The 27804-nt window shown below is 46.1% G+C and overlaps 1 protein-coding gene across 1 annotated transcript in view; it reads left to right on the top strand.

Annotated features, from left to right (window-relative positions):
* Positions 1-4023: 4023 nt before the first annotated feature.
* The window catches only part of CA11 (carbonic anhydrase 11 (inactive)), a 929313-nt gene continuing 905532 nt past the window's right edge, over positions 4024-27804 (top strand). The window contains exon 1 of the mRNA XM_085616527.1: positions 4024-4907. Coding sequence (XP_085472653.1) covers positions 4844-4907 — 64 coding nt within the window. The 5' untranslated portion in view covers positions 4024-4843. The remainder of the gene's footprint in view (positions 4908-27804) is intronic.

Genomic DNA, 27804 nt, shown 5'->3' with positions numbered 1-27804 from the left:
GTAAATCATCTAATTCCTCAGTCAGGACAAACACAGCATCTGTCTACCTCCCTTCCCCTCCCCTCCCAAGGACATCATAAGCATGCGGCGTGCCCCAAGTTTCATCCCTCAGGTCCACCCTGTTCAACATCTGCATGACCCACCTCGCAGACAACATCAGAGCCCATGGACTCAACATTATCTCCTATTCCGATGACACCCATTCAAGGACCGGTTGGATAACAATGCACACAACAGCAAGGAACTCTTCAACATCGTGAAAGAGCTCTCCAACCCCAACGCCGGAAACAACGACATCACCCCATCGCAAGAACTCTGCAACTCCCTCGCCTCCTACTTCCACAACAAGATCGCGGACATACACAACAGCTTCAACACCCTACCGACGAACGCCACGTCCAACCCGACCGAACCACTGCCCCCCACCTCCACCCTCCGCGCCTGGACCCCGATCTGCACCGAAGAAACCGTCCGCATGATGAACTCCATCCACTCCGGATCTCCGACCGACCCCTGCCCTCACCACGTCTTCAACAAAGCCGACGCCGTCATCGCACCCCACCTGCGGGACATCATCAACACCTCCTTCACCACCGCCACCTTCCCTGAGAGCTGGAAGCATGCCGAACTCAGCGCTCTACTCAAGAAACCAACAGCAGACCCCACCGAACTCAAGAATTACCGCCCCATCTCGCTGCTCCCGTTCCCAGCCAAAGTCATCGAGAAGACCGTCAACAAGCAACTGGCCGCCTTCCTCGAGACGAACGGATCCCTCGACCCCTCACAGTCTGGCTTCCGAGCCAACCACAGCACCGAGACCGCCCTCATCGCTGCCACCGATGACATCCGAACCCTGATGGACAACGGAGAAACAGCGGCCCTCATCCTACTAGACCTCTCCGCGGCCTTCGACACCGTCTGCCACCGCACCCTAGTGCAGCGCCTCAGCAACGTCGGAATCCAGGAGAAGGCACTGGAATGGATCATCTCCTTCCTCGACGGAAGAACACAGAGAGTCCGTCTACCACCGTACAAGTCAGAGGCCACCAAAGTCATCTGCGGCGTCCCTCAAGGATCCTCGCTGAGCCCAACCCTCTTCAACGTCTACATGAGCCCCCTCGCGGCCATCGCACGCCAACACAACCTCAACATCATCTCCTACGCCGACGATACCCAGCTGATCCTCTCCCTGACCAACGACCCCGCCGCCGCCAGAGCCAACCTTCACGAAGGAATGAAAGAGGTAGCCGAGTGGATGTCGACCAGCCGCCTGAAGCTGAACTCGGACAAGACGAAAGTCCTCATCCTGGGATCCTCGCCCTCCGCCTGGGACGACACCTGGTGGCCCCCCGCCCTGGGCACCGCACCCAAACCGACAGACCACGCATGCAACCTGGGCTTCATCCTGGACTCCTCCCTCTCCATGACCAAGCAAGTCAAGGCCGTCTCCTCGTCATGCTTCAACACCCTGCGCATGCTACGGAAGATCTTCCGGTGGATCCCCACCGAGACCAGGAAGAATGTCACCCAGGCACTCGTCACCAGCCGACTGGACTACGGCAACGCCCTCTACGCCGGAACCACCGCCAAGCTCCAGAAGAGACTCCAACGGATCCAGAACGCCTCAGCCAGACTCATCCTCGACATCCCACGACACAGCCACATCTCCGGACACCTAAGAGACCTGCACTGGCTCCCGGTCAACAAGAGAATCACCTTCCGTCTCCTCACCCACGCACACAAAGCTCTTCACGACCAAGGCCCGAGCTACCTCAACAACCGCATCAACTTCTACGCTCCCAAACGACACCTCCGATCAGCCAGTCACGCCCTCGCCGCCGTCCCCCGCATCCGAAGAACGACAACAGGAGGAAGGTCCTTCTCCTACCAGGCCGCCAAGACCTGGAACTCCCTCCCTCCCGACCTGCGCCTGACCCAAGACCACCTCGCCTTCAGGAAGAAGCTCAAGACCTGGCTGTTCGGGTAGTAGCAGCACCCCCCCCCCCCCCGCGCCTGGAGACCCTCCGGGTAAGTAGAGCGCTCTATAAATTCCTATGATTGATTGATTGATTGATTGACCCAACTCGTCCTCTCGCTCACCGACGACCCCTTCAACACCAGAACCAACTTCCGCAATGCCATGACCAAGGTAGCCGACTGGATGAGAAATAGCAGCCTCAAGTTCAGCTCCGACAAAAGAGAGGTGCTGGTGTTCGGGAAGAGCAACTCCGCATAGGACCACAGCTGGTAGCCGGAAGAATTCAGACTCACACCCACACCAACCCACCATGCGTGCAACCTTGGCATAATCCACGACAGCCAACTGACCATGAAACAACAAGTCAATGCTGTTGCTTTCACCTGCTTCCACACCCTCCTCATGCTCCGCAGAATCTTCAGATGGATCCCAGTAAACATCAGAAAGACCGTCACACAAGCCCTCGTCATCAGCTGCCTTAACTACGGCAACGCTCTCTACACCGGAATCCCCACCCAGCTCCTCAGAAGACTCCAGACCATACAGAATGCTGCAGCCAGACTCATCATAGACCTCCCCAAACGGACCCACATCCCTTCACACCTCAGACACCTCCACTGGCTCCCCATACAGTTCATGCTCACATATGCCTTCGAAGCTCTCCACGACCAAAGACGTCCTACTTCCGGCTGAACTTCCATCTACCCTCGAGATAGCTGCGCTCTGCCTCTCTTGCCCTCACACACATCCCCCACGTTCATCACAGCCACAGAGGAGGCCACTCCTTCTCCTTCATCGCCAATAAGACCTGGAATGTCCTCCCCCTTCACCTCCGAATGGCACCCTCCCTGTCGAACTTTAGAAAGCTACTCAACGCAGACGCAGCAACCTCAGCTCCCAGATACCCCTAGGGGTGATCGCGTTGCACTTTATATATTCTGACTGATTGATTGATTGATTGATCGATTTAACTGTTGTTGTGCTCATCCCTAAATTAGAAAGACAGTGCCACCATGCGGCAGACAGCCATAAGTCCTGTATTGCCATTCAAGTGAAGTTGCCAAGTCCCGGAAACCACCGGCTCAAATTAATCACTGGTTAGGATGCTACCTTGACTGATTGCCACTGGTTAGACTATTTGCATATGGTCATGCCATCACTTTTGGGGTGTTTGATTTTCGACATTCCATTGTGTCGCTCCTCATGCTGTCTCTCACTACAGACTTCCACTCATCGAAAGGTCTCAGCCTCTCCCCTCCTTTTCACCCTGACCCTCCATTCATCACCGGTTCCCTGTCTCTTTATCTGAATCTCACTCTTTCCCTCCATTCATCACATGCCTCCATCTCGCGTCCCTCGCTAGCCCTGTCCTTTCATTCATCCCAGATTCGGATCCCCTCTTCCCACCAAGTCCCTAGATTTATCTCAGTTGTTATTCCTTTCCTCTCCCCTTCCAGTCATCATCACATGCCCTCAGTCCCTAGCCCCACCCACCCTGCCCCACTATTCATAACAGGGTCTGTGTGTCTCCTTCCCTCTCACCACGCCTTTTCACACGTGCAAGGGTCGGTCACGCACTTCTCACCTTGTCCACGTCCATCACAGGTGTGTCCTTCCTCGCTTTCCGCAACTCCCCTTCCTATGGGTATTTCAAAAAAGGTAAGTCTCATCTAATAACCATCAAACTGTACATTCTATACCTACTGACGTTTTGAAGTGGGTTATAATACTAGAGATATCTTTTCTTTATTTTTTCACCAATAAACCCTTTTGGCAGCGCCTGGAGGACAGGTCCCAGCCTCAGTCCGCTAACCGCACCTGCAGCCAGACATCTGCGCCTCCCTGCGCCCTGTAACCAAAGACTGCCCGGGGTCTCCCTCACTTAAGGGAGCGCAGATTTCAAGAGAGATTACAGGCTTGCAAGAGCGTCATTTATTCATTCCATATTTTCCCACCTCCTCCCAGGATCCACCTTAAATCTCTCCCCCTCCCCTTCTCCCCTCTCAGGGTGTGTGTGGAAAAGAAAATGTGATCGTACAGAGAGAGGCAGAGAGATAGAACTAGGGAAGAGGGAGCGGGAAGAGATACAGGGACAGAGAGGGGACGGGTGCACTCTCACCACACCTGCCAGACCACGAGAGGGGGCGGCGCACTCACAGATGGTGCTGAGCAAAGACATCTTTTGGACAGACGCTAGGTTGTCGGGCTGTCAGATCTGACATCCACGCCAGGGCGTTCGAGGGGGATTTCGTCTGTATCCGTACGTGTCATCCTTCATCGTGGACTCCACGTTCAACCGCGCGCCACTCGCTTTCGCCATCAACTTATGAAATTGTATGTACACATGTAAAACGCCAATGCGAAGAGCCCTGCCTCGTGCCGGGATTCCCACCCACTCGAAGCGACGCTTATCGGATACTGTAATTGCGATTTGGCGTTCTTTTTAGGAAAATGAGCCAAGTATCCCGGCTGCTCTCCCGGGACAGCGGACGCAACCATTGATTCTGTTCAGTTTTCTTTTTACCAAATACGGCGAAATAAGAAGAAAATTATATTTGCTTCTTTTGTGTATATTAAAGAGATGCAGCACCTTCTAGAGACACCAGAGTGGTAGACATCACTTATTATATATTTATAAAGTAAAAGAACTGGCCTTGCGGGAGTACAGTCACGAGATTTTTAAGGCACGGATGCTGGAGCAAGATACTTGCGTGAAGATAAAGCTGTCTCGTTGACTGTTCAGTGCCCAGAGAAAACTTGAAAACACACTTTGTAAATTTGGCGTTCTACTTTTTAAATCCGTCAACATCTCCGATTATTTCTGCTGCTGGTTGTTCTGGGGATGAAGAGAGAACCTGTAGAAGGATGCTGGCTTTAATCTGCAGAGCTCTGCTAATCTTCCAGGCAGGTGCCGTCACCTACGTAGCAGGTAAGGCAGCACCTTTATGCGAACATTAATAAACATTGCATTTATTTTTTTCACATTTTTTGTAAAGCTCTTAAACATCACAAGTACTCAAGCGCTATAAGGGAATAATGTGACTGGGACCCGCAGGTTGTGGGAAAGCATCTACGAAAGGCGCCTGCAACATTTCCTTCCAATATATTTTCTTTGAGAATCTTGCCCAGGCTGTTCGGCCTAGGATCACACCATTGTCAAAGGGGGGAGTCGCAGTTAGATGTATTTACATAGTGGGTTGTACTGCAATCAAACAACTTCGGAGCGCTTTGGTGAAAGAGGGGCGAGGGTGCAGACGTTTCTTGCCGTTGTGGTTCTATAGGGTCGAGCCCATTATGAAACATGCTGACGAGAACTCGACCCGAGGCGTCCCTCGGAACCCAGGACAACATTCCAGAAGGCGGGGGCTGGGTGCTGCTGGTTTGGGACAGCACCCCGTGGCGGCAGCGCTGCCCCAGTACTGGCTTCAGTCTCAGACGCACCCAGCGAGGAGACTAGAAGCCCAGGGGCGTCCCAGGCTCCCCCGGAGCAAACAGGTGGTTGTTCTCGCGCCCATGAACAGAGAGCGATAGAAACAGGTGCATTTCTCCTGGTACCCTCGGGGTGGGCGGTGGCTGCCAAAAGTGAAGCGCTTTGGGTCTCTCTCTTGATGCCTTAGGAGGTATGGATTGTGACCTGGAAACATCAGTTTATAAATTGAATGATGTAAAGTACAAGCTCGGAATAATGTCTTCATCTGAAGGCAGCAAAACGCTGAACAGTGCTGTTGACCCCTAAAGCAGACAACTCTGAAAAATATTTAACAACCATAGACTTGTTGTGCCTTATCACTCTGATGTTGTCAAGTCGATTTGACAGAAATGAAGCAAGATTAAAGCAAATGCCATATCCCCCAATGATATGGCGAGTCAGGGAACGGTAGATGTTCACCTCCCGTGAGCTGCAGTAGAGGCGAGGCACTCACCGTGAACGGCTATCCAGCTAAGAGTGCACGCGCGTCTTTGGTTCTGGAAGATTTACACCGGCTGTCACTCAGGCCATCGCGTCTATGCACAGTAGGGCGATCCCCTAATTGGCGGGAAAGCCTCTTAAGGCGCCAGTCTCCAAGCGGCTTAAATAGATGGATCCAGCTGAGCCAGCTAACAGAATGTATAAATATTTATCACTAATCCAGAAATCAGAAGATAATTAAAATCGAAAGGTGAGCGACAATCGGGGGTAATAACCAAGAAAACGTGGCCCCCAGTTCTCATCAGACTATTTTTTTTCAGCCCAAATGTAACCATATATGTGCAAAAAGTTACACTTTTTTGTTTGAATAGCTGTGGGTGTAAAAGAGGATAGAAATTAACTCTTTAAATGATTGACAGATGTTAATAAACAGTTTTATTTAGCACGGCTCCTAACATATGTGTCTAGCCTGTTTCTAAGCACTGGCGTGTCATGACGAAAGAGCGAAATAAGGCAGAAAACCCGTAATCTTAAAAAGGGATATTTTGCCCAATTTCCGTATTTGCATCCAGAAGATAATGCATATTTGCGCTCTTATAAATTACGCCTGTTGCAAGAACGGAAGTCAAGCATATGTACATTTTTACCACACATATGGAATGAGCAACATGTGATTGTAAAGGTGTGAGGCGGATGAAGGGTAGGGAAAGTCAAATCACCGCCTTTGCATATGCAAAATGGAAAATGTAAGAGGGCAAAAAACAGTCAATTAAGGGTAGTGGGCAGCTACACAGGAGGTCGAGCCACAGAAGGGGCGTTGACTCACAGAAGTGGACCACACGATCTATGTACATTTTTCTTGAACATGAATTACTCATGTTCTAAACAGGAGCTAAGACATGAAGTTAAACGGCACATTTTTCCAGATTACCATATGCTGTTGAAGTGGAATCACTCCCAAAGACGAGGCAGATCACATCCCAAAACGACACATGAACAATAGGATGAAGAACAGCACTCATGGAAATCAGTATAGAAATGATAGTGACCGGCCGGGCCGGTGGCCATGAATTCCAGGGTCAGCCAATCATCAACACATCACGAATGTTCGGCAAGCAAGGAGGGCTGGCATGGAAAGGATTAGTCTTGCTTGGGTCTGGTTTTGATGGACCCAGCCCAGGTTTGGACTGTCCAGTGTCAGGCCTGGACTAGCCTTACCAAGATTGAAACTGGCCCGTACCACACAAGGCAGACATGGTCCAAACCTAACAGATTTTGACCATACCCGGATTAGGATCGACCTGGGTACGGTTTGAAGTGGTAGGAGCCAGATTATATCGTTATTTGGTCAAATATGAAATAATCCGTGACAAATTCAGGCCAGATTGAATGGATCTGGGACTGATTTTGCCCAACTGGACAGATTAAAAATAAAAGCTATAGCAGCAATGTCAACCTGTATACCAAAGCTGGGGAGGTCGACCTACGACACATGGAAAATACGGTCAGGGTTTCAAGTTATCTGCAGTGAATATATATGAGGCTCATTTACATTTAATTAAATTCCGTGGAGCTAATTTGCATGAGCCTTGGCCGTGCTAAAACCCAGGCTTGACTTTATTATTCGGTGAATCGCCTAGTCCGGCCCTCCACAAGTCCACTCTAGATGCTGATATCAAGTAAGCGTGCCATGCATATGCTAACCAGATGCATCAGTCGAGCATCTCTCGCAGAATTGTCTAGGGTCCTCTGCTTCTTTTTACATCAACGGCTCCGGGCAAGGGCCCAAAACCCATGATTTCAGGTGTCAGCATATCTCCTGGCTGTAGTCAAGAAGTTAGCCCACTTGTTGCTCTTTGAGTTCGTTCATTGTTGAGCCTGAAATGAGGCTGCATGTGTTTGATATTGCAAATTATGGTTTATCTTGCATAAATTACAGGAAAATGCATTGTATGATCTGTAAAATGGAAGTTCATGGCTTGCATCCCCTGCCTTGTGTGAATTTTTAACATATAGACGGACACTACCACCTGATCCTGCCCATCCCGTCTTCCACATTATACCAGATTTGGGCACAAAGGCCCAGTTTCTTCTTTTAAGGTGGAGTAGCACTCAACGTACGATGCCATCTTTTTAGCTAATGATGGAAAGGCGTTTCATTTATTTCAACATCCTCTGAAAAGGGCACTTACTGGAGCATCATTGGCAGACAAAGTCTTCCTCACCACTTAGAGTGGAGCAGAAAAGAATTTCTTTCGGAATTAACTGTACACATTTTGTGCACTATAAATATATTTCTTCTAAATTTGCCAAAATGATCCACATAATTTTATTAAAGATCAGCTGAAGATTATTGCTGTTGCTATAGGGCCACTACCTCCTGCTATACTTTATGTCATATAGAAAATGCGCCTTTTCTAATGAAAAACCTTTGTCATTCCATACAATGTCATGGCGAACTTTCCATGGTAGACAACAGTGTAATCAGGGCAGATATCCACAATAGATTCCAGTTGTCTGGAAGAGATGCGGTGTGCGGTGGCTTGTCACACAGCATCCTATGGAGAGCCACAGAATCTCAATCCACTATAGCCATACGTCACCTTTAATAGACTTTAAGAGTGTTCCGTAGATGAAGATTTAATGTTTGCGTTGAAAACCAGTGCAGTCCTAAGGCCGGAACTGCTGTATATATTTGAATTTATAACTTTCCATAATCGGATCCTTTTCTGCCCATTTAATGCCACTTCACTTTGCATGAACCAAAGAGGCGCTTCTGCAGACATTCTGCCCACAGCCTCTCCAGGGCAGCGAGAATAGCTTCTGAAGGACAAGTGGAGTTTACATTTATAAACGGATGCAGCCACAAGACACGATAGGTCCCGCCCAGAGCACTTCTGCAGGAAGCTGTGAGGACCTTTAATATTTACATAAGGTATTATGGATTCTATATAGTCACTATGTACTAGGAAATGTTCGACCTTTTTCTGCCATTGCACCTATATCTTTTTCATAAACCAACAAGGATAATAGTAATAATAATAATAATAACAACATCAGTGAAAATGAAAGGTATTATATTTGCTGACTCAGTAATGCTCAGCTCATCAGCCTCCGTTTGGTGAAAGGATGACTCAGACCTCTCAGGGCTCGAACCATGACCTCCAGGCTTTGCGGAGGAGCCCACTGAGCTGTGTCCAAGCAGGATTGCATTGTTTATTGCCTAACCTTCAGCTTCTGGCAAATCACTGAGCACAATTATGAACTCACCTGGACTTTCAGAACTAACGAGTGCCCTCTGTCAAAGTTCTTCAGAAATCACAGACCAGGTTTGGCCTGTATGCTGCTTGCCAGGGTGGTGCATGTGAAGCTCGGGAATGGCTCTTATCAGACGAGAGAAACAAGGTAGAAAGTAGAAATACTGGGGAGTGCGCGGTTCAGATCTGATTGAAGAATCGTCTGCTTGTGCTGTGGTTCTGGTCCAAAGAACAGCCATTGAAGGTATAACATGAAATGTGTGGATGCTTCTGTGGAATGTTCTACTGCACACTATAGTGAACGTTTCTCACTTTTTACTGCACTTTTGAAACTGTTTGGTATTGTAACCGTGCTAAGAAGTATAGAGACAGTGATAAGACCTCGCGGATGCAGACAGCCCAGGGGGGCAGCTAATATCGCAGGAAAAGTAAAAAAGAGCAGTACTAACAGGAGTGCATCCAGATGTTTCCACGACCAGCCATGGGTGCCAAGGGACCTCTTTGAATAAGATTGGCTTAACTATTATCCCACTGAGCTATCCTGCAGCATGCATCAGGGACTAGAGCTTACAGGTCAAAATATCAAAGAACCATAGAAGTTCCAAAAATAAAAGTTGAACACCTTATGATCTTCCAGAACAGGGGGACGTTAAGTAGAACAGTAGATAAACGTGCATGCTGGAAACATCTGTATGCAATAGAGATGCAAGTGGTGCAACATCTGGAAGTTGCAGCTTTTAGTGTCTCATCTGCGCAACTAGAGGCAAGGCCTAGATAAAAGCATGGAGGCGGGGCCTCCACGAGTAGTTTTTATTGGATAAACAGGATATCCGCTCCTTTAATTTCCGTTTTAACCCTTACTGTTTGATGGTGTTAGCGCACCTTTGTACGGGAACATTTTAATACAAATCACTGTATGGTTGTTCAAAAACTTGAACCTCTTTGGACTCTTTGTGCACTCATACAAAATATATATTGTTTCAGCGCATTGTGAGCAATGTATTGGTCTAGACCCTTCTTTACAGATATTTTCATTTTTCAATAACAATTTACCCAATATTTTTGGGGGGATTTATCAGAAATCTTGTAACGCCATTTAAGGAAATGTTGCTCTGAATGTCTGGAATATTGGCATACCAAATAAGTGTGGGTTTTCATATGAAATATAGGATGCACAATCACATAATATAAATGAAGAATGCAACATTGGGACATTATCATTGTTTATTGTGCACTGTTCATTTCATGAAAGGTCTCAATTTAAGGACTTTATTGAAAGCAAGCGAAATATGTATTCTAACTCTGTATAACCTAAGGGATTGAGTGATATAAGCTTGCTCTGAGAAGCCGGCCGGGCGAAAGCGCTAAACATAATATTTGACTGATTTTCTGCATTCTCTCCAGTCTCCCTCACACAGGATCACTGACAAGTCCCGACTCACTTTTTTTTTCTGCCGGCTCTCCTAAAAGTGGGAATACCAGACATATATGTATTTTATATTAGGTGTGGTGTGTCAACATGCAATAACATAGGTGCAATGCAATTTGGAAATTTCGAAGCAAATGAATGCGAAATTCTGCTTGAGAGTATCTTTACTTTGGTCACAATTATCACCCTTGGGCTGTATGTAAACCTGCATTAACAATAAAGTTTCAACATTGGCTCATCCTAAGGTTTCTTTCTCTGGGTACCAGTCCTTTGTGCTCTGATTGGTAGCTAGGAGAACATGTTGAGGATGGTATTTGTGAACTTTTTAGCATTTGTTTTTAAGTAAATGGTAATTACACTGAGTCTTATTTGCACAAGAACTTAAGCTTCCAAACAGTTGACCTATGTCTGTGTTCCTCTGCATCTTCTGAGTGGGGGCACCAGACGCATTGGTTTTCTGTGAGCTCTCCATGCCCACAGGTAATAAACTGGGTGCCATGCATTTAAGAAATGAAAGCAAATGAAAGCTAAAGGCTGATTTCTGGTGTCTGAATTTTGGTTGCAGCTATCACTCTTGGGCTGTACAGAAAACTACCACAACCATCTATGGCAACATATGTCCTCCTAAGATTTCTAATGATTGGAGCCAGAATTTCCTCATTCGAATTGGCTGGTCATGAGAATGCCATGGACATGATGTTTGCCAGATTTTCAGTAGAGGGAACAGTGGTTCCTTCAAAGGCACTCAAAATAATGAATACTATATTCTGTATGCCACAAATGAATACATATTTGCAAAGTGGTGTAATACAAAGTTTACATTAAGCACACACCAATACTAATTATAGTTGAACATTTCTCTTTCAGTAATACTGACAGACTATACATATACATATATAAACTTCAGACATAAAAACAATTCCAGAAAAGATAGCAATTGTTGTGCAAGTTTTAAAAAGAAGTTTAAGAAAGTAGAAATGGCACAATGCTCAAGTGCGGTAATTAACTGAAAAAGAAGAAAAACAAATAACACAGAGGAAGGTTGGACGGTCAATCTGAGCAGCTGATTGCAGTGCAAAAACATCTGTCAAATCATAACTGATGATATCCAAGAGGTACCGTCCAGAATTATGAGCGTACGTAATGTTTCAACCTGAGAATAATGGCAATGGAGGGGGTCTACATTAGATGACTTGTCAAAGACATTTGGAGTCACACACGAAAACAATAAGGAGAACTAAAACAGCTCCAGGTTAAAAATTGGCAACCAAAATGGCAGAGTAGCAGTCAGAAATGTGCTTACCTAAAATTGCTTTGGTCAGGGTGTAGAAATGTTAAAAATGGTAGGAAGACCAAAGTTGCTCATATTAAGGTAAGTGAGTGACCCGGTTGGGAGGGTGCCTTTCCACTCACGAGATGTGATCATAGACTCTGAAGGTCGCATTATATTTATCAATGGCCACCTACATTTTAATAAAATGAACCCACATTTTAATAGGGAACATGTAATGTACTAAAAAATATCTAAAGCGCACTATCACCCCGCGGTTATCCTGGCGCTGACTGGCAGCAGTTCCTCTACATGTACATATTTACCCACCGGATGTACAGCCTGCACTACCTTCTAGGGAAGAGATACGTTTAAAGTTTTTTCCTAAACTGAAGGTATTCTTCTATTTGTCTGATATCAGGCGAAAGATTGTTCCACAGACAGGCAGCCGCCCAGCGGAAGGCTCTCCCCTCAAACTTAGAGGTTCTTACTCTGGCGGTACAGACCAGGTGGGCAGTAGAAGAACGAAGATTTCGTGATGGGGCATGCCAGGCAAACTTTTTTTGCAATGGCAGGGGTCCAAGTCCATAAAGGGCCTTAAAAACAATGCATAGTGATATAAACTGGATTCTCTGAGCTAGAGGGAGCCAGTGAAGATCACTAAGAGCCGCAGATGCAGAATCGCCTCGGGTCCTCTTTAAAGCCAACTTAGCAGCAATTGTCTGTATTCTTTGTAATTTCAGAATAAGGAAGTTGGCTGAACCGAGTAGTAGGGCATTACAGTAGTCCAGCCGGCTTAAAATAACACTTCTAACTACTAGAGCCCTAGCAGCCAAAGGGAGCATGGGGAAAATTTTCCGCAGAGCCTTTATGAGTGAGAAACAAGTCCCAACTGTCTTATTCACATGTTTCTCCAGGCTCAGCTTGTCATCAAAAACTACCCCCAAGTTGCGCACTGCTACCGCTGGTATGGGAGGCGTATCTGCCTGAATGGGCCAACAACTGTCTGGAAGAGGACGAAGGATTTTCTTCACAGTGTAGTGTAAAATTTCTATTTACCCACCATTAAATTGCAGAGAGTTGTCCGATAGCCATCTAGCAGTCTTCTGCATGCATTCATGGAAGCTACTGAGTGATGTGGACTCTCTGCCTTCTAGATACAGGATAAGCTGCGTGTCATCTGCATAATTCACCAGCTTGATGTTGTACGATTTAATAATGGTAATCAATGGTCTCAAATAGATATTAAAAAGGATCAGGCTGATAGAAGAGCCTTGAGGAACCCCATGCTGGACTGTTCTGAATTCAGAACAAAAAGGCGGGAGGGCCACAGTTTGTTGCCTGTTTTCCAGGTAAGACTGAAGCCAGTTAAAGGCCAGACCCTCCAGCCCAAGGTAGGCAAGCTGTCTCAGTAATATTCTATTGTTGACCGTGTCGAATGCGGCAGACATATCTAAGAGGATCAGGACGGTTGACTGGCCAATGTCTGGCTGCATTCTAAGTTCATCTAAGACGACTACTAGAGCTGTCTCCGCCCCATGGTCAGGTCGAAAACCAAATTGCACGTCTTCCAGTCCCCGGTTGGTTTCCAGAAATTGGGAAAGGCTTTTACTGACCAGGCCTTCAAGAATTTTTACCGGGTATGGGAGGAGGGAAATAGGTCGATAATTATTAGGGCACAGAGGGTCAAGGGTGGGTTTTTTAATAAAGGTGTCACAATCGCCTGTTTCCAGCAAGAAGGAACTATTCCGCTGTTCAAAGATTGACTACAAATCTGATGGAGCCGTGGTAATAGCTCCCTGCCATACTCCTTCCAGACCTTGTGGGGCAGGGGGTCCATCGGGGACCCAGATTTAGTACTCATGGCAAGCTTGAAAAAACTCTTCTTCGTGGATGTACTAAACTGGCTAAAAATAGCAAGTCTATTCTCATGTGCCCCTTTTTCTGTTTGATAGGCTAATAGCTATGTATATGTCTCCGATACAGGGTCACATGAATTTTCCTTGCTTTCTGATAACCCGGTAATTATTTTTGAGATTTTCTCCTAAAAGAAAGTGGCTAGGCTTTCTCATAGTTCTTCGGTCGCGATAGTTTTATTTTTTGAGCAATCTGGATTGGTCAATTCATCTACTATCTTAAAGACCCTCCAGGTTTTATTGGGAGCCTGAAGAATTGAGCTGGCAAAAAACTCTGCTTTGACTTTTAAAATTTCATTTTTATATTTACTCATTACAGTCTTCAAAGCTTCTTTATTAGCTGTATCATAGCCCTTCCTCCATTTCCTTTCTGCCAATTTACAGCTCTTTTAAATAATTTTTAGGTTCTCGTTAAACCAAGGGGCAGATGGCTTACTCTTAGTCTTCAAGTTTTTTACTGGGATGGTTTAATCAAGGGCCTTGTTGATCTGTTTATAAAATCCCAGATAGTTTGTTTCAACAGGTTTGTTTACATCAAACACATTAGTACCACTGAATATAGGCATTACTTTAGCAATACCAGGCAGTTTATTCCATTCTCTGCCTTGGCTAAACATATACGCATGCAACTCCAACCAAGTGCCCTTTTCCTGACATCTTTCGGTTGTGCTCTCTTCCTGGAGTGGGCTCCCATTGTTACTCGGTGGAGACTTTAACAGTGCACTGAACACTAACCTAGATATATCGTTTCCCCCTCTCCCACAAACACTTGCTGCCTATAATGCACATACGCTGCAGAATTGGCTTGATCACTGGCATTTGGCGGATTTTTGGAGATTGTGAAACATGGACTAGCGGGTGTATTCCTTTTTTTCCAGACCACACGATTTACACATTCATAGATCGCATGGTTAGTTTACTTAACCTTGTCCCCTCCATCACACATATTGATTACTTGGGGCACACTCACTGGGACCCCAACCACCAATATTTACACTTCACCTGGGAGGCTGCTACCCCCACACCCCCCTGGCATCTATAGCGTACAACTTTAGAAGACCCTCCACTCCGCGCAGCGCTTAGTAGCGCAATAGACAATTATTTTGATCATAGCGCGGGCACTGCCACCTTGAGGTTGGTTAAATGGGATGAGTTGAAGGTGACGATTCAAGGTCATAGTCTGGGAGTGAATGGCAGAATGCGCTGCCAAATCGTGGGTGAGCTATCCCAGATCAAATGTAAATTTTGGAACTGGAGACCCAGCTCATGCATGATAAATCGCTCGGCACCTCCCTTTGAGATGCGTGGCCCACCCATGTCGCCCTACTGGAACGTCTTAGATACCATAACTATGTGGCTCATTCTGCCAAAACTCATGCAGCAGCTTATAAATCGGACTCCCTCCTGGCATGTCTGATCAGACAGGAGCAGCCAAACCGCCCAACTGTAATTTTACAGTCCGCTAGCGATTGCCTGATATACACACAATCGGAGATCCATGATGAGCTCACCGGGCACTTCAGCAAGCTATATCAATCACCGCTTAAAGCTGATGGTGCCGAAACAGACGTGTTCCTTTCTACACTCCCCTTCTTACGAATAAACCCTGACCAACACCTGGAGCTTGATGCCCCCATCACTCCATTGAGGGAAAGTCACCGGGTCCTGATGGACTGCCTGCTGAGTTTTACAAAGTACATGCCGACCTGTTGGCTCCCCACTTGCTGACCACGTTCAATTTGTCTTCTCACCTTGTGGTGTCCCTTCCCAAACCAGACAGGGACCCTGCTCTACTTGGCTCCTACAGGCCGCTAGCATTGCTTAACACAGACTATAATATATTGGCCAAAATCATCCTCTGGTGTCCCTGGTCCCTGCGCTAAAACACCAGGGCCAAACAGGTTTGTTCCAGCCCACAATACTTCACTCAATCTGCTGCATCTTTTGCTTTATGTTTTGGGCACCTACCCTCATTCTGGGTTCTGGGTTTTGGACCTGGAGAAGGCCTCTGATTTGCTGGAGCTGCCCTTTCTCTTTGCAGTACTGCCACAATACAGCATAGGGGCCGGTGGCGAAGGTCCATACAGGAACCCTGATCTCCGACCAGGTACATATACGCAGGGGCACCTGGCAAGGTTGTCCCCTTTCCCCTCTTCTCTTTTCCTTGGCTACTGAGCCTCTGGCAGGGGCAGGCCAAAGACTGGGGTATACCTCTAGAGGACAGTCTTGATGTGATCTCTTAGCATGCAGACGATTTGCTTCTCTATTTGTATTTGTATTTGGGTATTTATAAAGCGCAAACTTTCGCTCCGGAGGGAGCATCATGGCGCTGAGCATACGTATAGGGTTCGGGTGATGAGAAATCTAAATAGCTGCCAACACATAAGTATCAGATTGCTGGTAAATCCAGGTCTTCAATTGTTTCCTAAATCTATATCAGAGATGTCTACTCTGTCCCACAATCAATAGCGCACATGCTCAACAACTTTGTCCAATTATCTGGCTTCCGGGTTAATTGGATGAAATCCTGCCTTTTTCCTTTTGTGCCCACAATCTTAGACCCTACATTAACTATCAACCGGGTTGTTATGTCTTTGCAACCAGCGGTATTCAGATACCTAGGTATCAGGATATAACATTCTGAGTCAGACCTGCTTGACGGGAACCTTGTCCGGGCGACCACTTCCGTGAGCCCATGGATGGCCTTCTAGGCCATGCTGCTACTGTTGGGAGCTGGCCATTTACTGCTCTTGAAGATGGTGGTGCTTCCTTGTCTCTGTTATTACTTGTGTAATCTTCTATTATATATATCACCCCTCTTCTTCAGAGCTCTGGAGAGGACGCGCCGCAAATTCATCTGTAGCAAATCCCGCTGCAGAGTGGCATTGACAAAATTATATTTACCTGTAGACCAAGGTGGGCTAGAAACACTGAATTATGAACATTATTACTTTGCTTCCCAACTCTAATTGGTAGCTAGGTGGTTGGCAGGTACGCAACTTGAGGAGGCTACTACACTGGAGGAGGCATTAGGGATGGCTGCTATTCTTCACTTTTTCCACCCCCTCCGCCAAGCCGTCATTACCATCTTCTAGAATGTTGTGGGTGGCAGATCAGCATTTCCGTCATAGCCTCTCCCTTACTAAGTCAACCACGCCATACACCCCAGCAGAGGCAATACTTGGCACACCCAGAGGTCGGTCCACGACTACAATGGAAGAGCTGACCATCCGGCATGAGTCAGGACTACACCCACTAGGTGACCTCTATCAGGAGGGGCTCCTTATTCCCTATGAGACCCTGATGGCAGAGAAGGGAATGCCCCCGTGCATCATTGTGCCTTAACTTGGAAAAAGCATTAACAAGACCATTGATATACAAAGACTGGACTGCACTGCTAGAGAACCCAATGTATGTACCCCGAAATGGCAGATTTCGGCTCATACAATTCTATATAGTACACCAAGCTTATTTAACCCCAGCCGACATTAGCTGCTATTTTAACAGAACAGATGCCTCCTGTCCTGGATGTCGCCAGCTCAATGCTGACTTTCTCCATATGCCACAGGCCTGCTCAGCCTTACAATATTACTTGCACAAGATAACACACCACCTTTCCATCTGCACGGGAAGACCTGCACGACATACTAGTGAGGTCTGCTTGGTGGGACTCTACCACTGGGATAAAAACACACACCTACCTCCCGGTTTTTGGACCTGGGATTATTGGTGGCTGAGTACCTCATTACCTGCGGATCGATATTACCTGAGCCTCGGACGTGGCAGGCCTGATCACATTCTATTATCACTTGGACCCAAGAGGAGAGCGTTGCGCTCCATAGAGAAGACATCTGGGCTCCAGGAATATCCACTCTCAGCTAACTGGGATACTGCTCTGCCCGACCTTCAGACATCCTTGCACGATGATGCTCCAACTGCGGGCGATGCCAAAGATTGAAGAGCGGGGGGGGGGGGGGGGGGGGGGTGTATGGGAGGGGGGGGGGGGTAGAGGGGCACTGCGCACCACCTCAGAGACCATAGACTTTTCTATGCACACTGTTGTGCTTTGGGATGTCAAACCAAACCGTGCAGGAGACAGAGAGCAAAAATGTAGAGAATTCGGACTGCTTTGCTATTTATGGCTGTTGCGGTTGTTCTTTTTCTATAGCATGACTGTTTGATGGATAGTAAAGGTGCTGTTTTACTTTGTGATTTGACGTCCCAATTGCATTGGCTGATTTTGGTGATGTGTATTGATACCATGTGTACTATGCCCACCTACATGACTTTACATATGTCTCCTCATCATTTTCCATGTCACTGTGTCTAGATTGCGAAAGGACAACTGTTCTGTTTTGGCACATCGTACCCTGTGCGGATGTTGTATGTATATGACGGTCTAACATGCATTTTACATTGAATGCAAAAATAATAAACAGATCAAACAAAAATAAATAAAAGGTAAGTGAATGAATGGGGAGACACGCAGGTGGCCACCTAATGACCAATCCCTTACCTAATTGATTTTCTTTTACTCCTGGCATTGGAAAACAACTGATTATCAGTACTGATAGTATCAAGGAACATCGATGGTGAGCACTATCTGCAGTGCACTCCAACAGGGGCTAGATCAGGCAAAAAGCTACATTAAAAACATAGCACAAGGCAAATTAGTCAAATATAAAAAACATTGCAACACTGGCTTACCCATCACTGGGAGGGAAGCAAGCTGGGGCACAGTCCATGTCTGTCGGTATGCAGCATGTAAAGCAGCTAGTGCGCTCAGAGAAAAAGACTCTAAGATGGCTCTGTCAGTGTCAGTGAGTGCGGCCAAAAGCGATTATAGAAGCTGGACCACAAAACATTAGAAGTATGCCGTGTCAGCATATCCGTAGATGGGCAAATCAAAAATGTGGAAAAGACAAACATTTAAAAAGTAGGAAAAGAATAGGGAACTAAAATCGGAAAATCATCCGTTCTACCACTGGAAGACAAACTGGGCAATTAATAGGAATCCAGAGTGGAAGTAAGACTATTATCAAATAAGTATTGTTGAAGCCAATGGGTCATACCTTTGGCACCTATTGGGTTTGCCAATGTTTTCTAGTCATGCTGCACAGCATAGCTGAAGATGTGCAGCATGGCAAATTAATTTAAAAAATATTTTTACGTAGCCAGCCGTGAAATTTTATAGGTGCACCTACCATGCATCCATGCTTCTACAAAATGACAGTGCCACATTTTTTTGGTAGTTATTGATCTGAGTTGGATTGGTAACAAAAAAAAAAAAACATTGAAAGCGTTTTTTACAAAACGGATTGGATGGAACTTACACCGGGAAGGAAGCAATGGGGAGGCAGACCAAATATGGGGAAGGTGGCGAAAGCAACATTGGGTGGAAACAAGATGGGGGTGCCCAAATGGTGTGGTGGAAACAACACAGGGGCATAGGAGGGAGAAGCAACACAAAGGGCATGAGTGAGTGAAGCACCACAGATAGTGCAGGTGGGGGAAGTAGATGATTCAAAGAGAAAGCAAAGTGGAGCACTGTGGGGAGCGAACAGGTGAAAGAGAGCAATATAGAGGAGGCAGGGGAGAAGCACACAGACAAGAAAGCAACAGGGGAGGAGTACAAGAGGATGCGCACAACATGGAAGGCTGGCGAGAAGCATACAGGCAACGGAGAGCAACAAACAGTGGAGGAGCAGAGAAGTATATATTGGAGATAGCTGGAAAACACATGCACTCCCATAGACTGCTTAACACAAGATAAAAAAATAGTGCTATATAAGCAAGCAATGGAAGCATAGAAGCCATACAATCAAAAGAAATGGTAAAGAGGCTATTCTTCATGGGAGGGGCAAACACAAGATTGACAAGCTTGGGTACCAAAAAGAAGAAGGCACATGAGAGTGACAGGAAGGCAAACACATGGAAAGCAATAGGCAGGTTCCAAGTCCCTGAATGTTCTTGCTAAGCCCTCAATAGTGGATGCTTTCTCTAATAGGCGAAACCTAAACAGAACAAGAGAGTCATAGTTTCAGCAATAATTTCCTCATAACATGATCATTCTCTTAATTCTTCCTCAGGCAGGAACTCATCCCTTCTAAGGTTTGGCTCACACCTGTGTTGCCCTGGGTTTTTTCTAGGTGTTCTGTATACCCATCAGGGGTAACAAGCGCTATATAAATACAAACCATTTTTCCTCCTCTATCCTTCTGCTATCATTCCAAATCCAAATAACTGACTAACCTATCCACCACTTAAAATGTACTTGCATGTTTCACTATACTAATTCAACACTAATCCTCTATGGGTCCCAGAGTAGCGTGCTACTCACCGAAAAAGTGCTTCGATGCCTCGTCAGGGATAGAAAGCGCTATATAAATGCAATTACAATACAATATAATGCAATATCAGACATTTGTGGGTTTTGAATAGGGCCGGATGGAAACTTTTGTTCAGCTCCAAGAAATGGCAGTATTTTACAACTCCATGTTACTCTTGTAACATGGGTTCCAGCCATATTCTGCCAAATAACATGTGGTGGAATGTTTCTCCTGCAAGGCTCCAGAAATGCGAGCTGGTGAGCGCAAGCATGATTTGACATTCTCTAGTGCGGTTTCTTGTTGCTAGGAAGACTTCTAACATGAGCCGTTTTGAGTAGTTGCGGTCATAGGGCTGTTTTTCAAGTAGATTTTCTACTCGAGTGGGAGCAAAATCAACTTGAACTCTTGTGCACCACATGATGTCTTCTGTGCTCATTTTCCAGCACTGAACGCGCTACCGGTGCTAAATTGCAGCTCTAGCAGACTGATGTGCATATTTCCGCCCACTGGTGGAAGTCCGCTGAATCTTGCAGAGGTTTCATGTAACTCTGCGGAATTCCATGGAGTGAAATTCCACGAGTGTCACCCACCCCCAAGGTATCAATGGGTTTGAACAGGCTGCCATTCATTAGTTAGAAGTGAATGTTTTTGAAGAAGGGAGATTTTATGGGAAATGTCTGCAATATTTGGGCCCTGTTTTAGTCAGCACCTACACTGGAATGCCTCCGGGTACCTATGCACTATATAAGTGCTTATGGAATGGAATAGACTAGAATAGAAACCTTCCAACTCCAGACATTTTTTAAAACTAGAAATCCAGGGGAATCCAGCATCCTTTATAAATGTCCTAGTCTCTGTAAAAACACTTGGAATTATTTCAGTTTTCCAGAACCGAAAACTCAAGAACTTTTGGAAAAAGTCAAAAGTCCTACCATGTGGTGTTTGCTTTCTTCTCCCTCTGAAAACAGTATACACAAGTGGATGGACCCACTGCATGGGATTCAAGTCGGCAAAAAATGTGACCATGAGAAGAACATTGAAAGAAATTGGGTTACTGATTGAGGAGGTGAAACCCCACTCAAGCAGCAACCACAATCCTTTTCAGGGTGAAGTCACAAGAAACCTCAAATTAACCCGTGCTCAACCTTCTGATAGCTTGGCACAGAGCAGTCAGGCTTAACTTGGAGGCAATGTTATGCAGCACTTCAAATAGTAATGAAGTGAAAATACAACACATAGAGAATCCACCCCAAATTTAGAAAAATGTAGTACATTTCAATAAATAAATCAAGAACAAAATGACAAAAATCCAATGAGTCGAACTAGAGCAAAGCAATTTTAAAGATTTCAAGGAGCCTAGCACCAAAAAGCAAAAATCACCAACTGTGGTTATCTGGTCACAGTGGACATGGACAAAGTCACAAATTTAGCCAGCGGCAATAGAGCATGGGCCAAATCCAGGGATCCACTTAGGTCCACTGAACACAGTACCTTAATGTTGGTTGTGAAGAGATGCAGAGTCCGTGTTGGGGATGCACTGCACAGCAGAGACAATGCAAAGTCCGGGCGAGGAGAATTGTTGTGCATCGGTAGTTCCGGGGGGCTGCAAATTGCGACGCAATGCCTTTGTGTGGAGATGCGTCACACAGGGGCATTTCTGATGGACTGCGAAGTACAAGGCGATGTCCGTACGTGGAGATGGGTCGCTCAGTGGTGGTTCTGATGGGCTGAGATGCGAAGTCCTTGCGCCATGCAGCAGAGTCGATGCGCTGGTTCTGAGAGTGATGCATTGGGCAGCAAAGGCAATGCGCCGGTTCTGCGGGCGATGTGCCATGGAGGAGATGGTTCTGCTGAATCCACAGATGGTTGTAGAAGCACCTTCAGGCCCACTTGCAAGTTTCCAGGACTGGGAGTGGCATCACCTGGGAGAGCAGGACTCACAGGTGGCAGAGTCCAGGTGCTGGGCTCAAGTTTATTGGAAGCCACTGCTGTCCCTGGAGCTTCTGATTAGGAGGCCAGTCAACTGACCTTTGAAGTCACTCTGGGGTTCTGGGTTTAGAGAGGCAGGTCCAGTCCTTCAAATCCAGGCAAGAAGGCAGTAGGTCAGCACAGCAGGGCAACAGACCTTCTGGCCAGGCAGTCCAGCAGAGTGTCAGTCCTTTCAGTAGCACAGCAGTTCTTCTTCCTGGCAGAGTCCTCAGGTCCAGAAGAGTTGGGACTAAGAGTTCAAAGTTTATAACTAGTGCTCACTTTGAAGTTGAGTAAACTTCTAAAAGTTTGCACCCCCTTAAGGTATCAGGCACCCCCTTCCTCCCTGTCCTGGCCCTAGTGTGTTTGAGGTCACAAAAGCCCATTGTCAAGCCCTTTGTGAGAGTGCTCATGCAGGGCCTTTGTGATGCGCAAATGTGGTTGGAGACATTTCCTCCCTCTTTTTAACTCAGAGTGGACCATCCTGCCAACAACTACCTTTCCTTTGTCTCACTGTCTAAGAGCAAACCACAAAGGCCAACTGCCAGCTAAACCTAGTCATGTGACCCAGGAGCAGACTGCAGAACCAAACGGTTAGGGCAAGACAATACCAACTTTCTAAAAGTGGCATTTTCAGAATTGTGACAATAAAAATCAGACTTTACTAATAAAGAGGACTTTTAGACACCAACTCTAAATGAATTTCTGCTCAGATTTGGAAGTTATCACTCATTAAATGTAATAAGGTAACTCCAATGTCATCCTGAGAAAGAAGTAGGCCATGGAGTAGTGAAAAACGAATTTAGGAGGTTTCACTACCAGGACATGTCAAAAGTATAGGTTCAATTTTTAAATATGGAGCACCCTGCCCACTGGGCTGTTCAGGGCCAACCCTAGAGGTGACTTATATGCATTAAAAAAAGGATTGGGCCTGGCAAAAGGTTTATTTTGCCAGGTCGACATGGCATTTTAAAACTGCACATACAGGCTCTAATTGAAGGGCTTAGGCATGTTTAAAGGTCTACTTAAGTGAGTGGCATGATAAGTGCTGCCGTCCTAGTAGTAGCATTTAATTTACAGGCCCTGGGAACATGAAGTACCACTTTACTTGGGGCTTACAAGCAAATTAAATATGCCAATTGGGTGTAAGACACATCTAATATATTCTAAGGAGAGAGCACAGGCACTTTAGTACTAGTTAGCAGTGGTAAAGAGTACAGAGTCATAAAAGCCAACAAAAACAGGTTCCAAAAACAAAACAGGAGGGTGAAGGCAATTTTTAAATGACCCTGCAGAAGGGACCAGAACCGTATCAACACTATATTGACTTGACACAGCCACAGTTTTGCACTGTTACCGTCAATTACCATCGGACCTCCCACACAAGTTAGGAATATGTTTAAATAGGTAGAATGCTGAGTCAGGGGACTTTTCCCATTATCTACAAATTCCAATACTCTCTGTCACAGAACTATGAGGCCATATATTGTTTGAACCAAAGATCGATGTTCGGAAGGCTCTCTGGGGAAGAAAATGTGGTGGTATCCACACAAGTCACACCTCCTCTAAGAGTTAATTTTTACAAATGTTCGGAGTTGGTCGGCTTCCCTAGGTGATGGACGACCTGAGCCAAAATACTGATGCTACCCACATCTCAAATTTCAATCTAATTCCAAGCTACTTTCTTCTGCTTTACGTAGTTTCATTTTCGAGCCTTTTCTATCCTGTGTTATAAGTCCACCCACATTGTGGAGGTATTGTTTTAACTGGGAGAAGTGTGGAAATGCCAAATAGTAGGACATTTGTTATTAGTCATTGAATTTCTCTATCTTTTTTACTTCCTTTTTATGCCATGGCCTTCACAAAAACGTTTTTATTAAAGTTCCTCAGAATCACATGGAATTTTGGGTAATCCAGAATTCAGAGTGGTAGGGTTGCCTCCTATGCTTACACTTATAATCTTGGGTACATTTCTAACTGTATAGTTTAGTTCATCCTCAATTTCTATTAATTAGATTTTCATTAACAAGTTAGACATGGTTCGTACAAAATGAAATGAAAAAATTGTTATAAACCACAGCTTGACTGCTGGTTTGGGGAATCATGGGTTGTTAAATACATTGAAAACTCTATACTTTTCTCCAACTGGATCAGCGTGAAGGATATAATGATGTATTATTATTTTGTAGTTTTGCTACCTAGTCAGAAATTACAGTGTATTCACCATTTGTGATTACATCAATTCATTTCTTTGGGGAATCCCTAAGCAAGTTACACAAATGTTGCATTGCTAAACTTGAAGTTCTGTCTACTTTCCCACAATCTATAGCCTTCTAGGATTTTCTATGCCTCACACAGTTTTCCCCTCCATTTGCAAGTTGGTGTAAAACCTTGTCTTATTATTTACTGGTCACTGATGATTGTGTTTATGTGCCCAGTAAAAAAAGTCAGACACTGGATGTTTTTTTTGTCTAATTAGAAATCCAAACTGCGTCTGGCTCCATGCTGGGTCATAAAACGGAGGGCCTGTGCCCCAGAAAGGAGCCAGAACTGTTTGCATTTTTCAGGCTAATGAAAAATCAAAACTGTGCCTAGCTGCTTGCTGGGGCCAGTGGCGTAGGAAGAGGGGTGGGGTGGGTGCGGGCCGCCCTGGGTGTCATCTCTGAGGGGGTGACAAAAATATGTGTTTTAAACACATATTTTTGCCATTTTGGCATGCCAGGGGTGACAAGAAATTTTCCGCACTGGGTACCACCTGACCTTGCTACGCCACTGGCTGGGGCGCAAACATATAGCACCTTCCTCTCACAATGCTTTCTTGACAGTAGTATTGTGAGACAAAGGAGCTGTGCGAAATTGACTCAGGAAGTAGCGATTGAAAGGGGAAGGTATAAAATTAATCCTAGTCCTCTCCCTCCAATCCGCTTTTCGATGTTCATTTCTTCTGTTGGATAGAGCGAGAGTGGGAGAAGCTGGGTTGTTCCATCTACCACCTCTCCCACCTCCCTACCTCTCCATCCCCAGAAAAAGAGAATTGGACTGATGGGCAAGGATAAAAAGGCGTTGGGGGTGTAATAGACGCACTTGTACCCTCCTATAGGTAGCCATGTGAACAGGCACGATTCTGGGAAGGATCTTCTGGGAAGGATCAATGAGGGGCTAGGGAATCCTGCCTAGACCCTTCAGTTAAGTGGGTGACATCAATCATGACATAACACTCATATCAATGAGGCTGCCGGGAGGTGAGCAACAGCTTCCACATTCAGGAAGTTGCCATTGCCCGGAAGGGACCAGGCATCTGTAAACTCATTTACACCATCCCAACTCGGAAAAAGTCCCTTTGACCCATCAGAAGAACTAAAATATTAATACAAAATGGACACCATACGTTAAATGTCAGTGAAGACAGTGAATATCTCAGCTGCGTGTGGTAACTTGAATGGGCTGCTGGTGGCTGTTTACACTAAATTTTACACCAACTGAAACTGGGTAGCCAGGCCAAATAAAAGGTGCTCTCCAATGCTATCCGGGATCTAGTAAAGGACAATTAGTAACATTGAAGTGGTGTTCTAGAACGACGTTTGGCTACCATTCAACCCCAAACATAACCCCTGGAGTTAGGGGTTAATAAATGATAAACATAAAAAGTCATGAGCCAAATGAAAGTCGAATGTCCAATTTCAGGAGTTGTGAAGTGCCAAGTAGTTAAATTTCAGAGCCACCATGTGGTTCATACAGCGTCAATGTATTTACAAGAACAGCCAGCCAACACGTGTTTCGTCGAATGGCAAATAGGTCATTGACTTTACAGGGCTGAAAAGTAGCAACGCAAAGTGTAGCTAATTTAAGGCCATAGAAGCCTATATCAGTTCCAGTATCCAAACAGTGACAAATTATCAACCATCACAAGCTGGAGAGTACTCCACATGGACTCTGTATGTGGTATTATCACTCAGTGGAAATACCGTGCAAAGAGTCCAGGGGTTCCCCAAAAGTGTACATGGCTCAATGCAAAACCTAAAGTGCTCTATTAGTGGTAGCGTGGGTGAGCAACCTTAGGACTATCACAGAGGAGTGTAAGACATTTATTGCACACACATGATCAATAATGGACACACGACTCAAGAAGAAGATCCAGACCAATTTTCCAAAATTATACTTTGTTTGTATTTTATTTTAAGACCAAGTCTTTGTTGGTAAGCTAAGTACATTTCAAGAAAAGTTACCTTTTACTTTCAAATGTCACCAGTGCAATATTCGAATAGTTCAATATTCCTGTGGAGGGAATCAACTGAGGAGTGTATCAAGCGAGTATACAACTTACAGTTCCAATCCTTGTGTGGCCAGACCCACACGGAGTACAGGGTTGGTCGTGGGGAACTGGGGCAACCGTACAGTGCAGATTCCAGTATCTTCGCCAAGGCGATCAATATGGACAATGGTCTTTATCCTTGCATCGGTAGGAGTAATAAGTGGGATAGGTTTCAACAGGTGGCCAACACAGTTACTGTTGCAGGTTGCTGGCGGTCAATGGCTGTAGATCTAATGGGGGTCCACCTTTGTCAGATCGTCTTGGAGAGATCACGGTTGGGTTGGCGGTGCAGGAGGCAAACAACAGGGCCACTGGCAGATGGGTACAGGCTCTCAGGCCCAGAGCTGTGGGCAACTCGGGTCATTGGGCCGAAAGGATCCCTCTGGGTCGTGGAGGTCGTCCAGTTGCAAGGCGTCCTTCATGCAGGGTAGTGTCACATTGACACAAGTCCCGTTCCTCTACCACTGCAGTCTTTGTGAGATCTTTGGTAGCAGTGAGTCATGTCGACACCAGTGTCGGTTCTCAACTACGGTGATTCTTGTAGTTATTTTGCATCAGGGAGTAGCGTCGACCATGGTCGATCATCCCTGTGGCGGTTCTTGGAGTTTTTTTCTTCTTGGACAGGGCTGCTGTCCGCAGGAGATAGGAGTCTTTGTCGAAGACAGCAGTGTTTCCAGGGTTTCCGAGGTAGCTTGCTGCAAGACCGGTCACAGGTTTACAGAAACTGGAGACAGTCCAGTAGGGCTGGGGCCAAGGCAGTTGCCATCTTCAGTCTTCTCTGCATGGCTGTCTTCTTGCTTCTTAGGTCATCACAGATTTGAGGGTCAGGTCTGGGGGTGCCACCTAAATACTAAATTTAGGAGATTTTAGGGGAGTAGCAAGTAGGGCCAATGGACACCTTACCTGGAGTGGCTACACCCTCTATTATGCCACCCTCCTGTAGGAGGGGGCATAGATCTAGCCCTGTTTGGAGGGGTCCCCTCATCTTCAAGATGGGGAGGGACTGAAAGGAGTGCTTCACCTCGCCTCCCCACCTTGGGGGTGGAGTTGGCAGAGGTGGGCACACCTCCTACTCTTCTAAGTTTTCCTGATGGTTTTCCAACCCAATGTGAGGGTGTAAACCAGGGGCTGCCATCTGCTGCTAGCAGCAGAGGCTGGGGGTCGCATTACCAAGGCAGCAGGCCTTTGAATCTTCCCTCTTCGAGCACTGGGCCATCCTGGGGAGGAGCTTTGACACCCCTGCCTGGGATGTGCATTGCTTCTGGTCCCAGAGAGTAGGGGCTCTCTACCCAGGGGTCCAGAAACATGTCTGGTGGTGGCAGGTGCCCTCTGAGTACATGTGTTAAGAAGATTCCCACTGGTATTAGTGGAGATTTAGTACAAGGAGCTGTTTGGTACCAAACACTCCTGGGTTCTGTGAAGCCATCATGGTGCT

Source organism: Triturus cristatus, chromosome 7 (assembly GCF_964204655.1).
Source record: "Triturus cristatus chromosome 7, aTriCri1.1, whole genome shotgun sequence".
NCBI classification, from domain to species: Eukaryota; Metazoa; Chordata; class Amphibia; order Caudata; family Salamandridae; genus Triturus; species Triturus cristatus.
The sequence above is the reverse complement of the archived record's forward strand: the minus strand, read 5'-3'. Positions and strand labels throughout refer to the sequence as shown.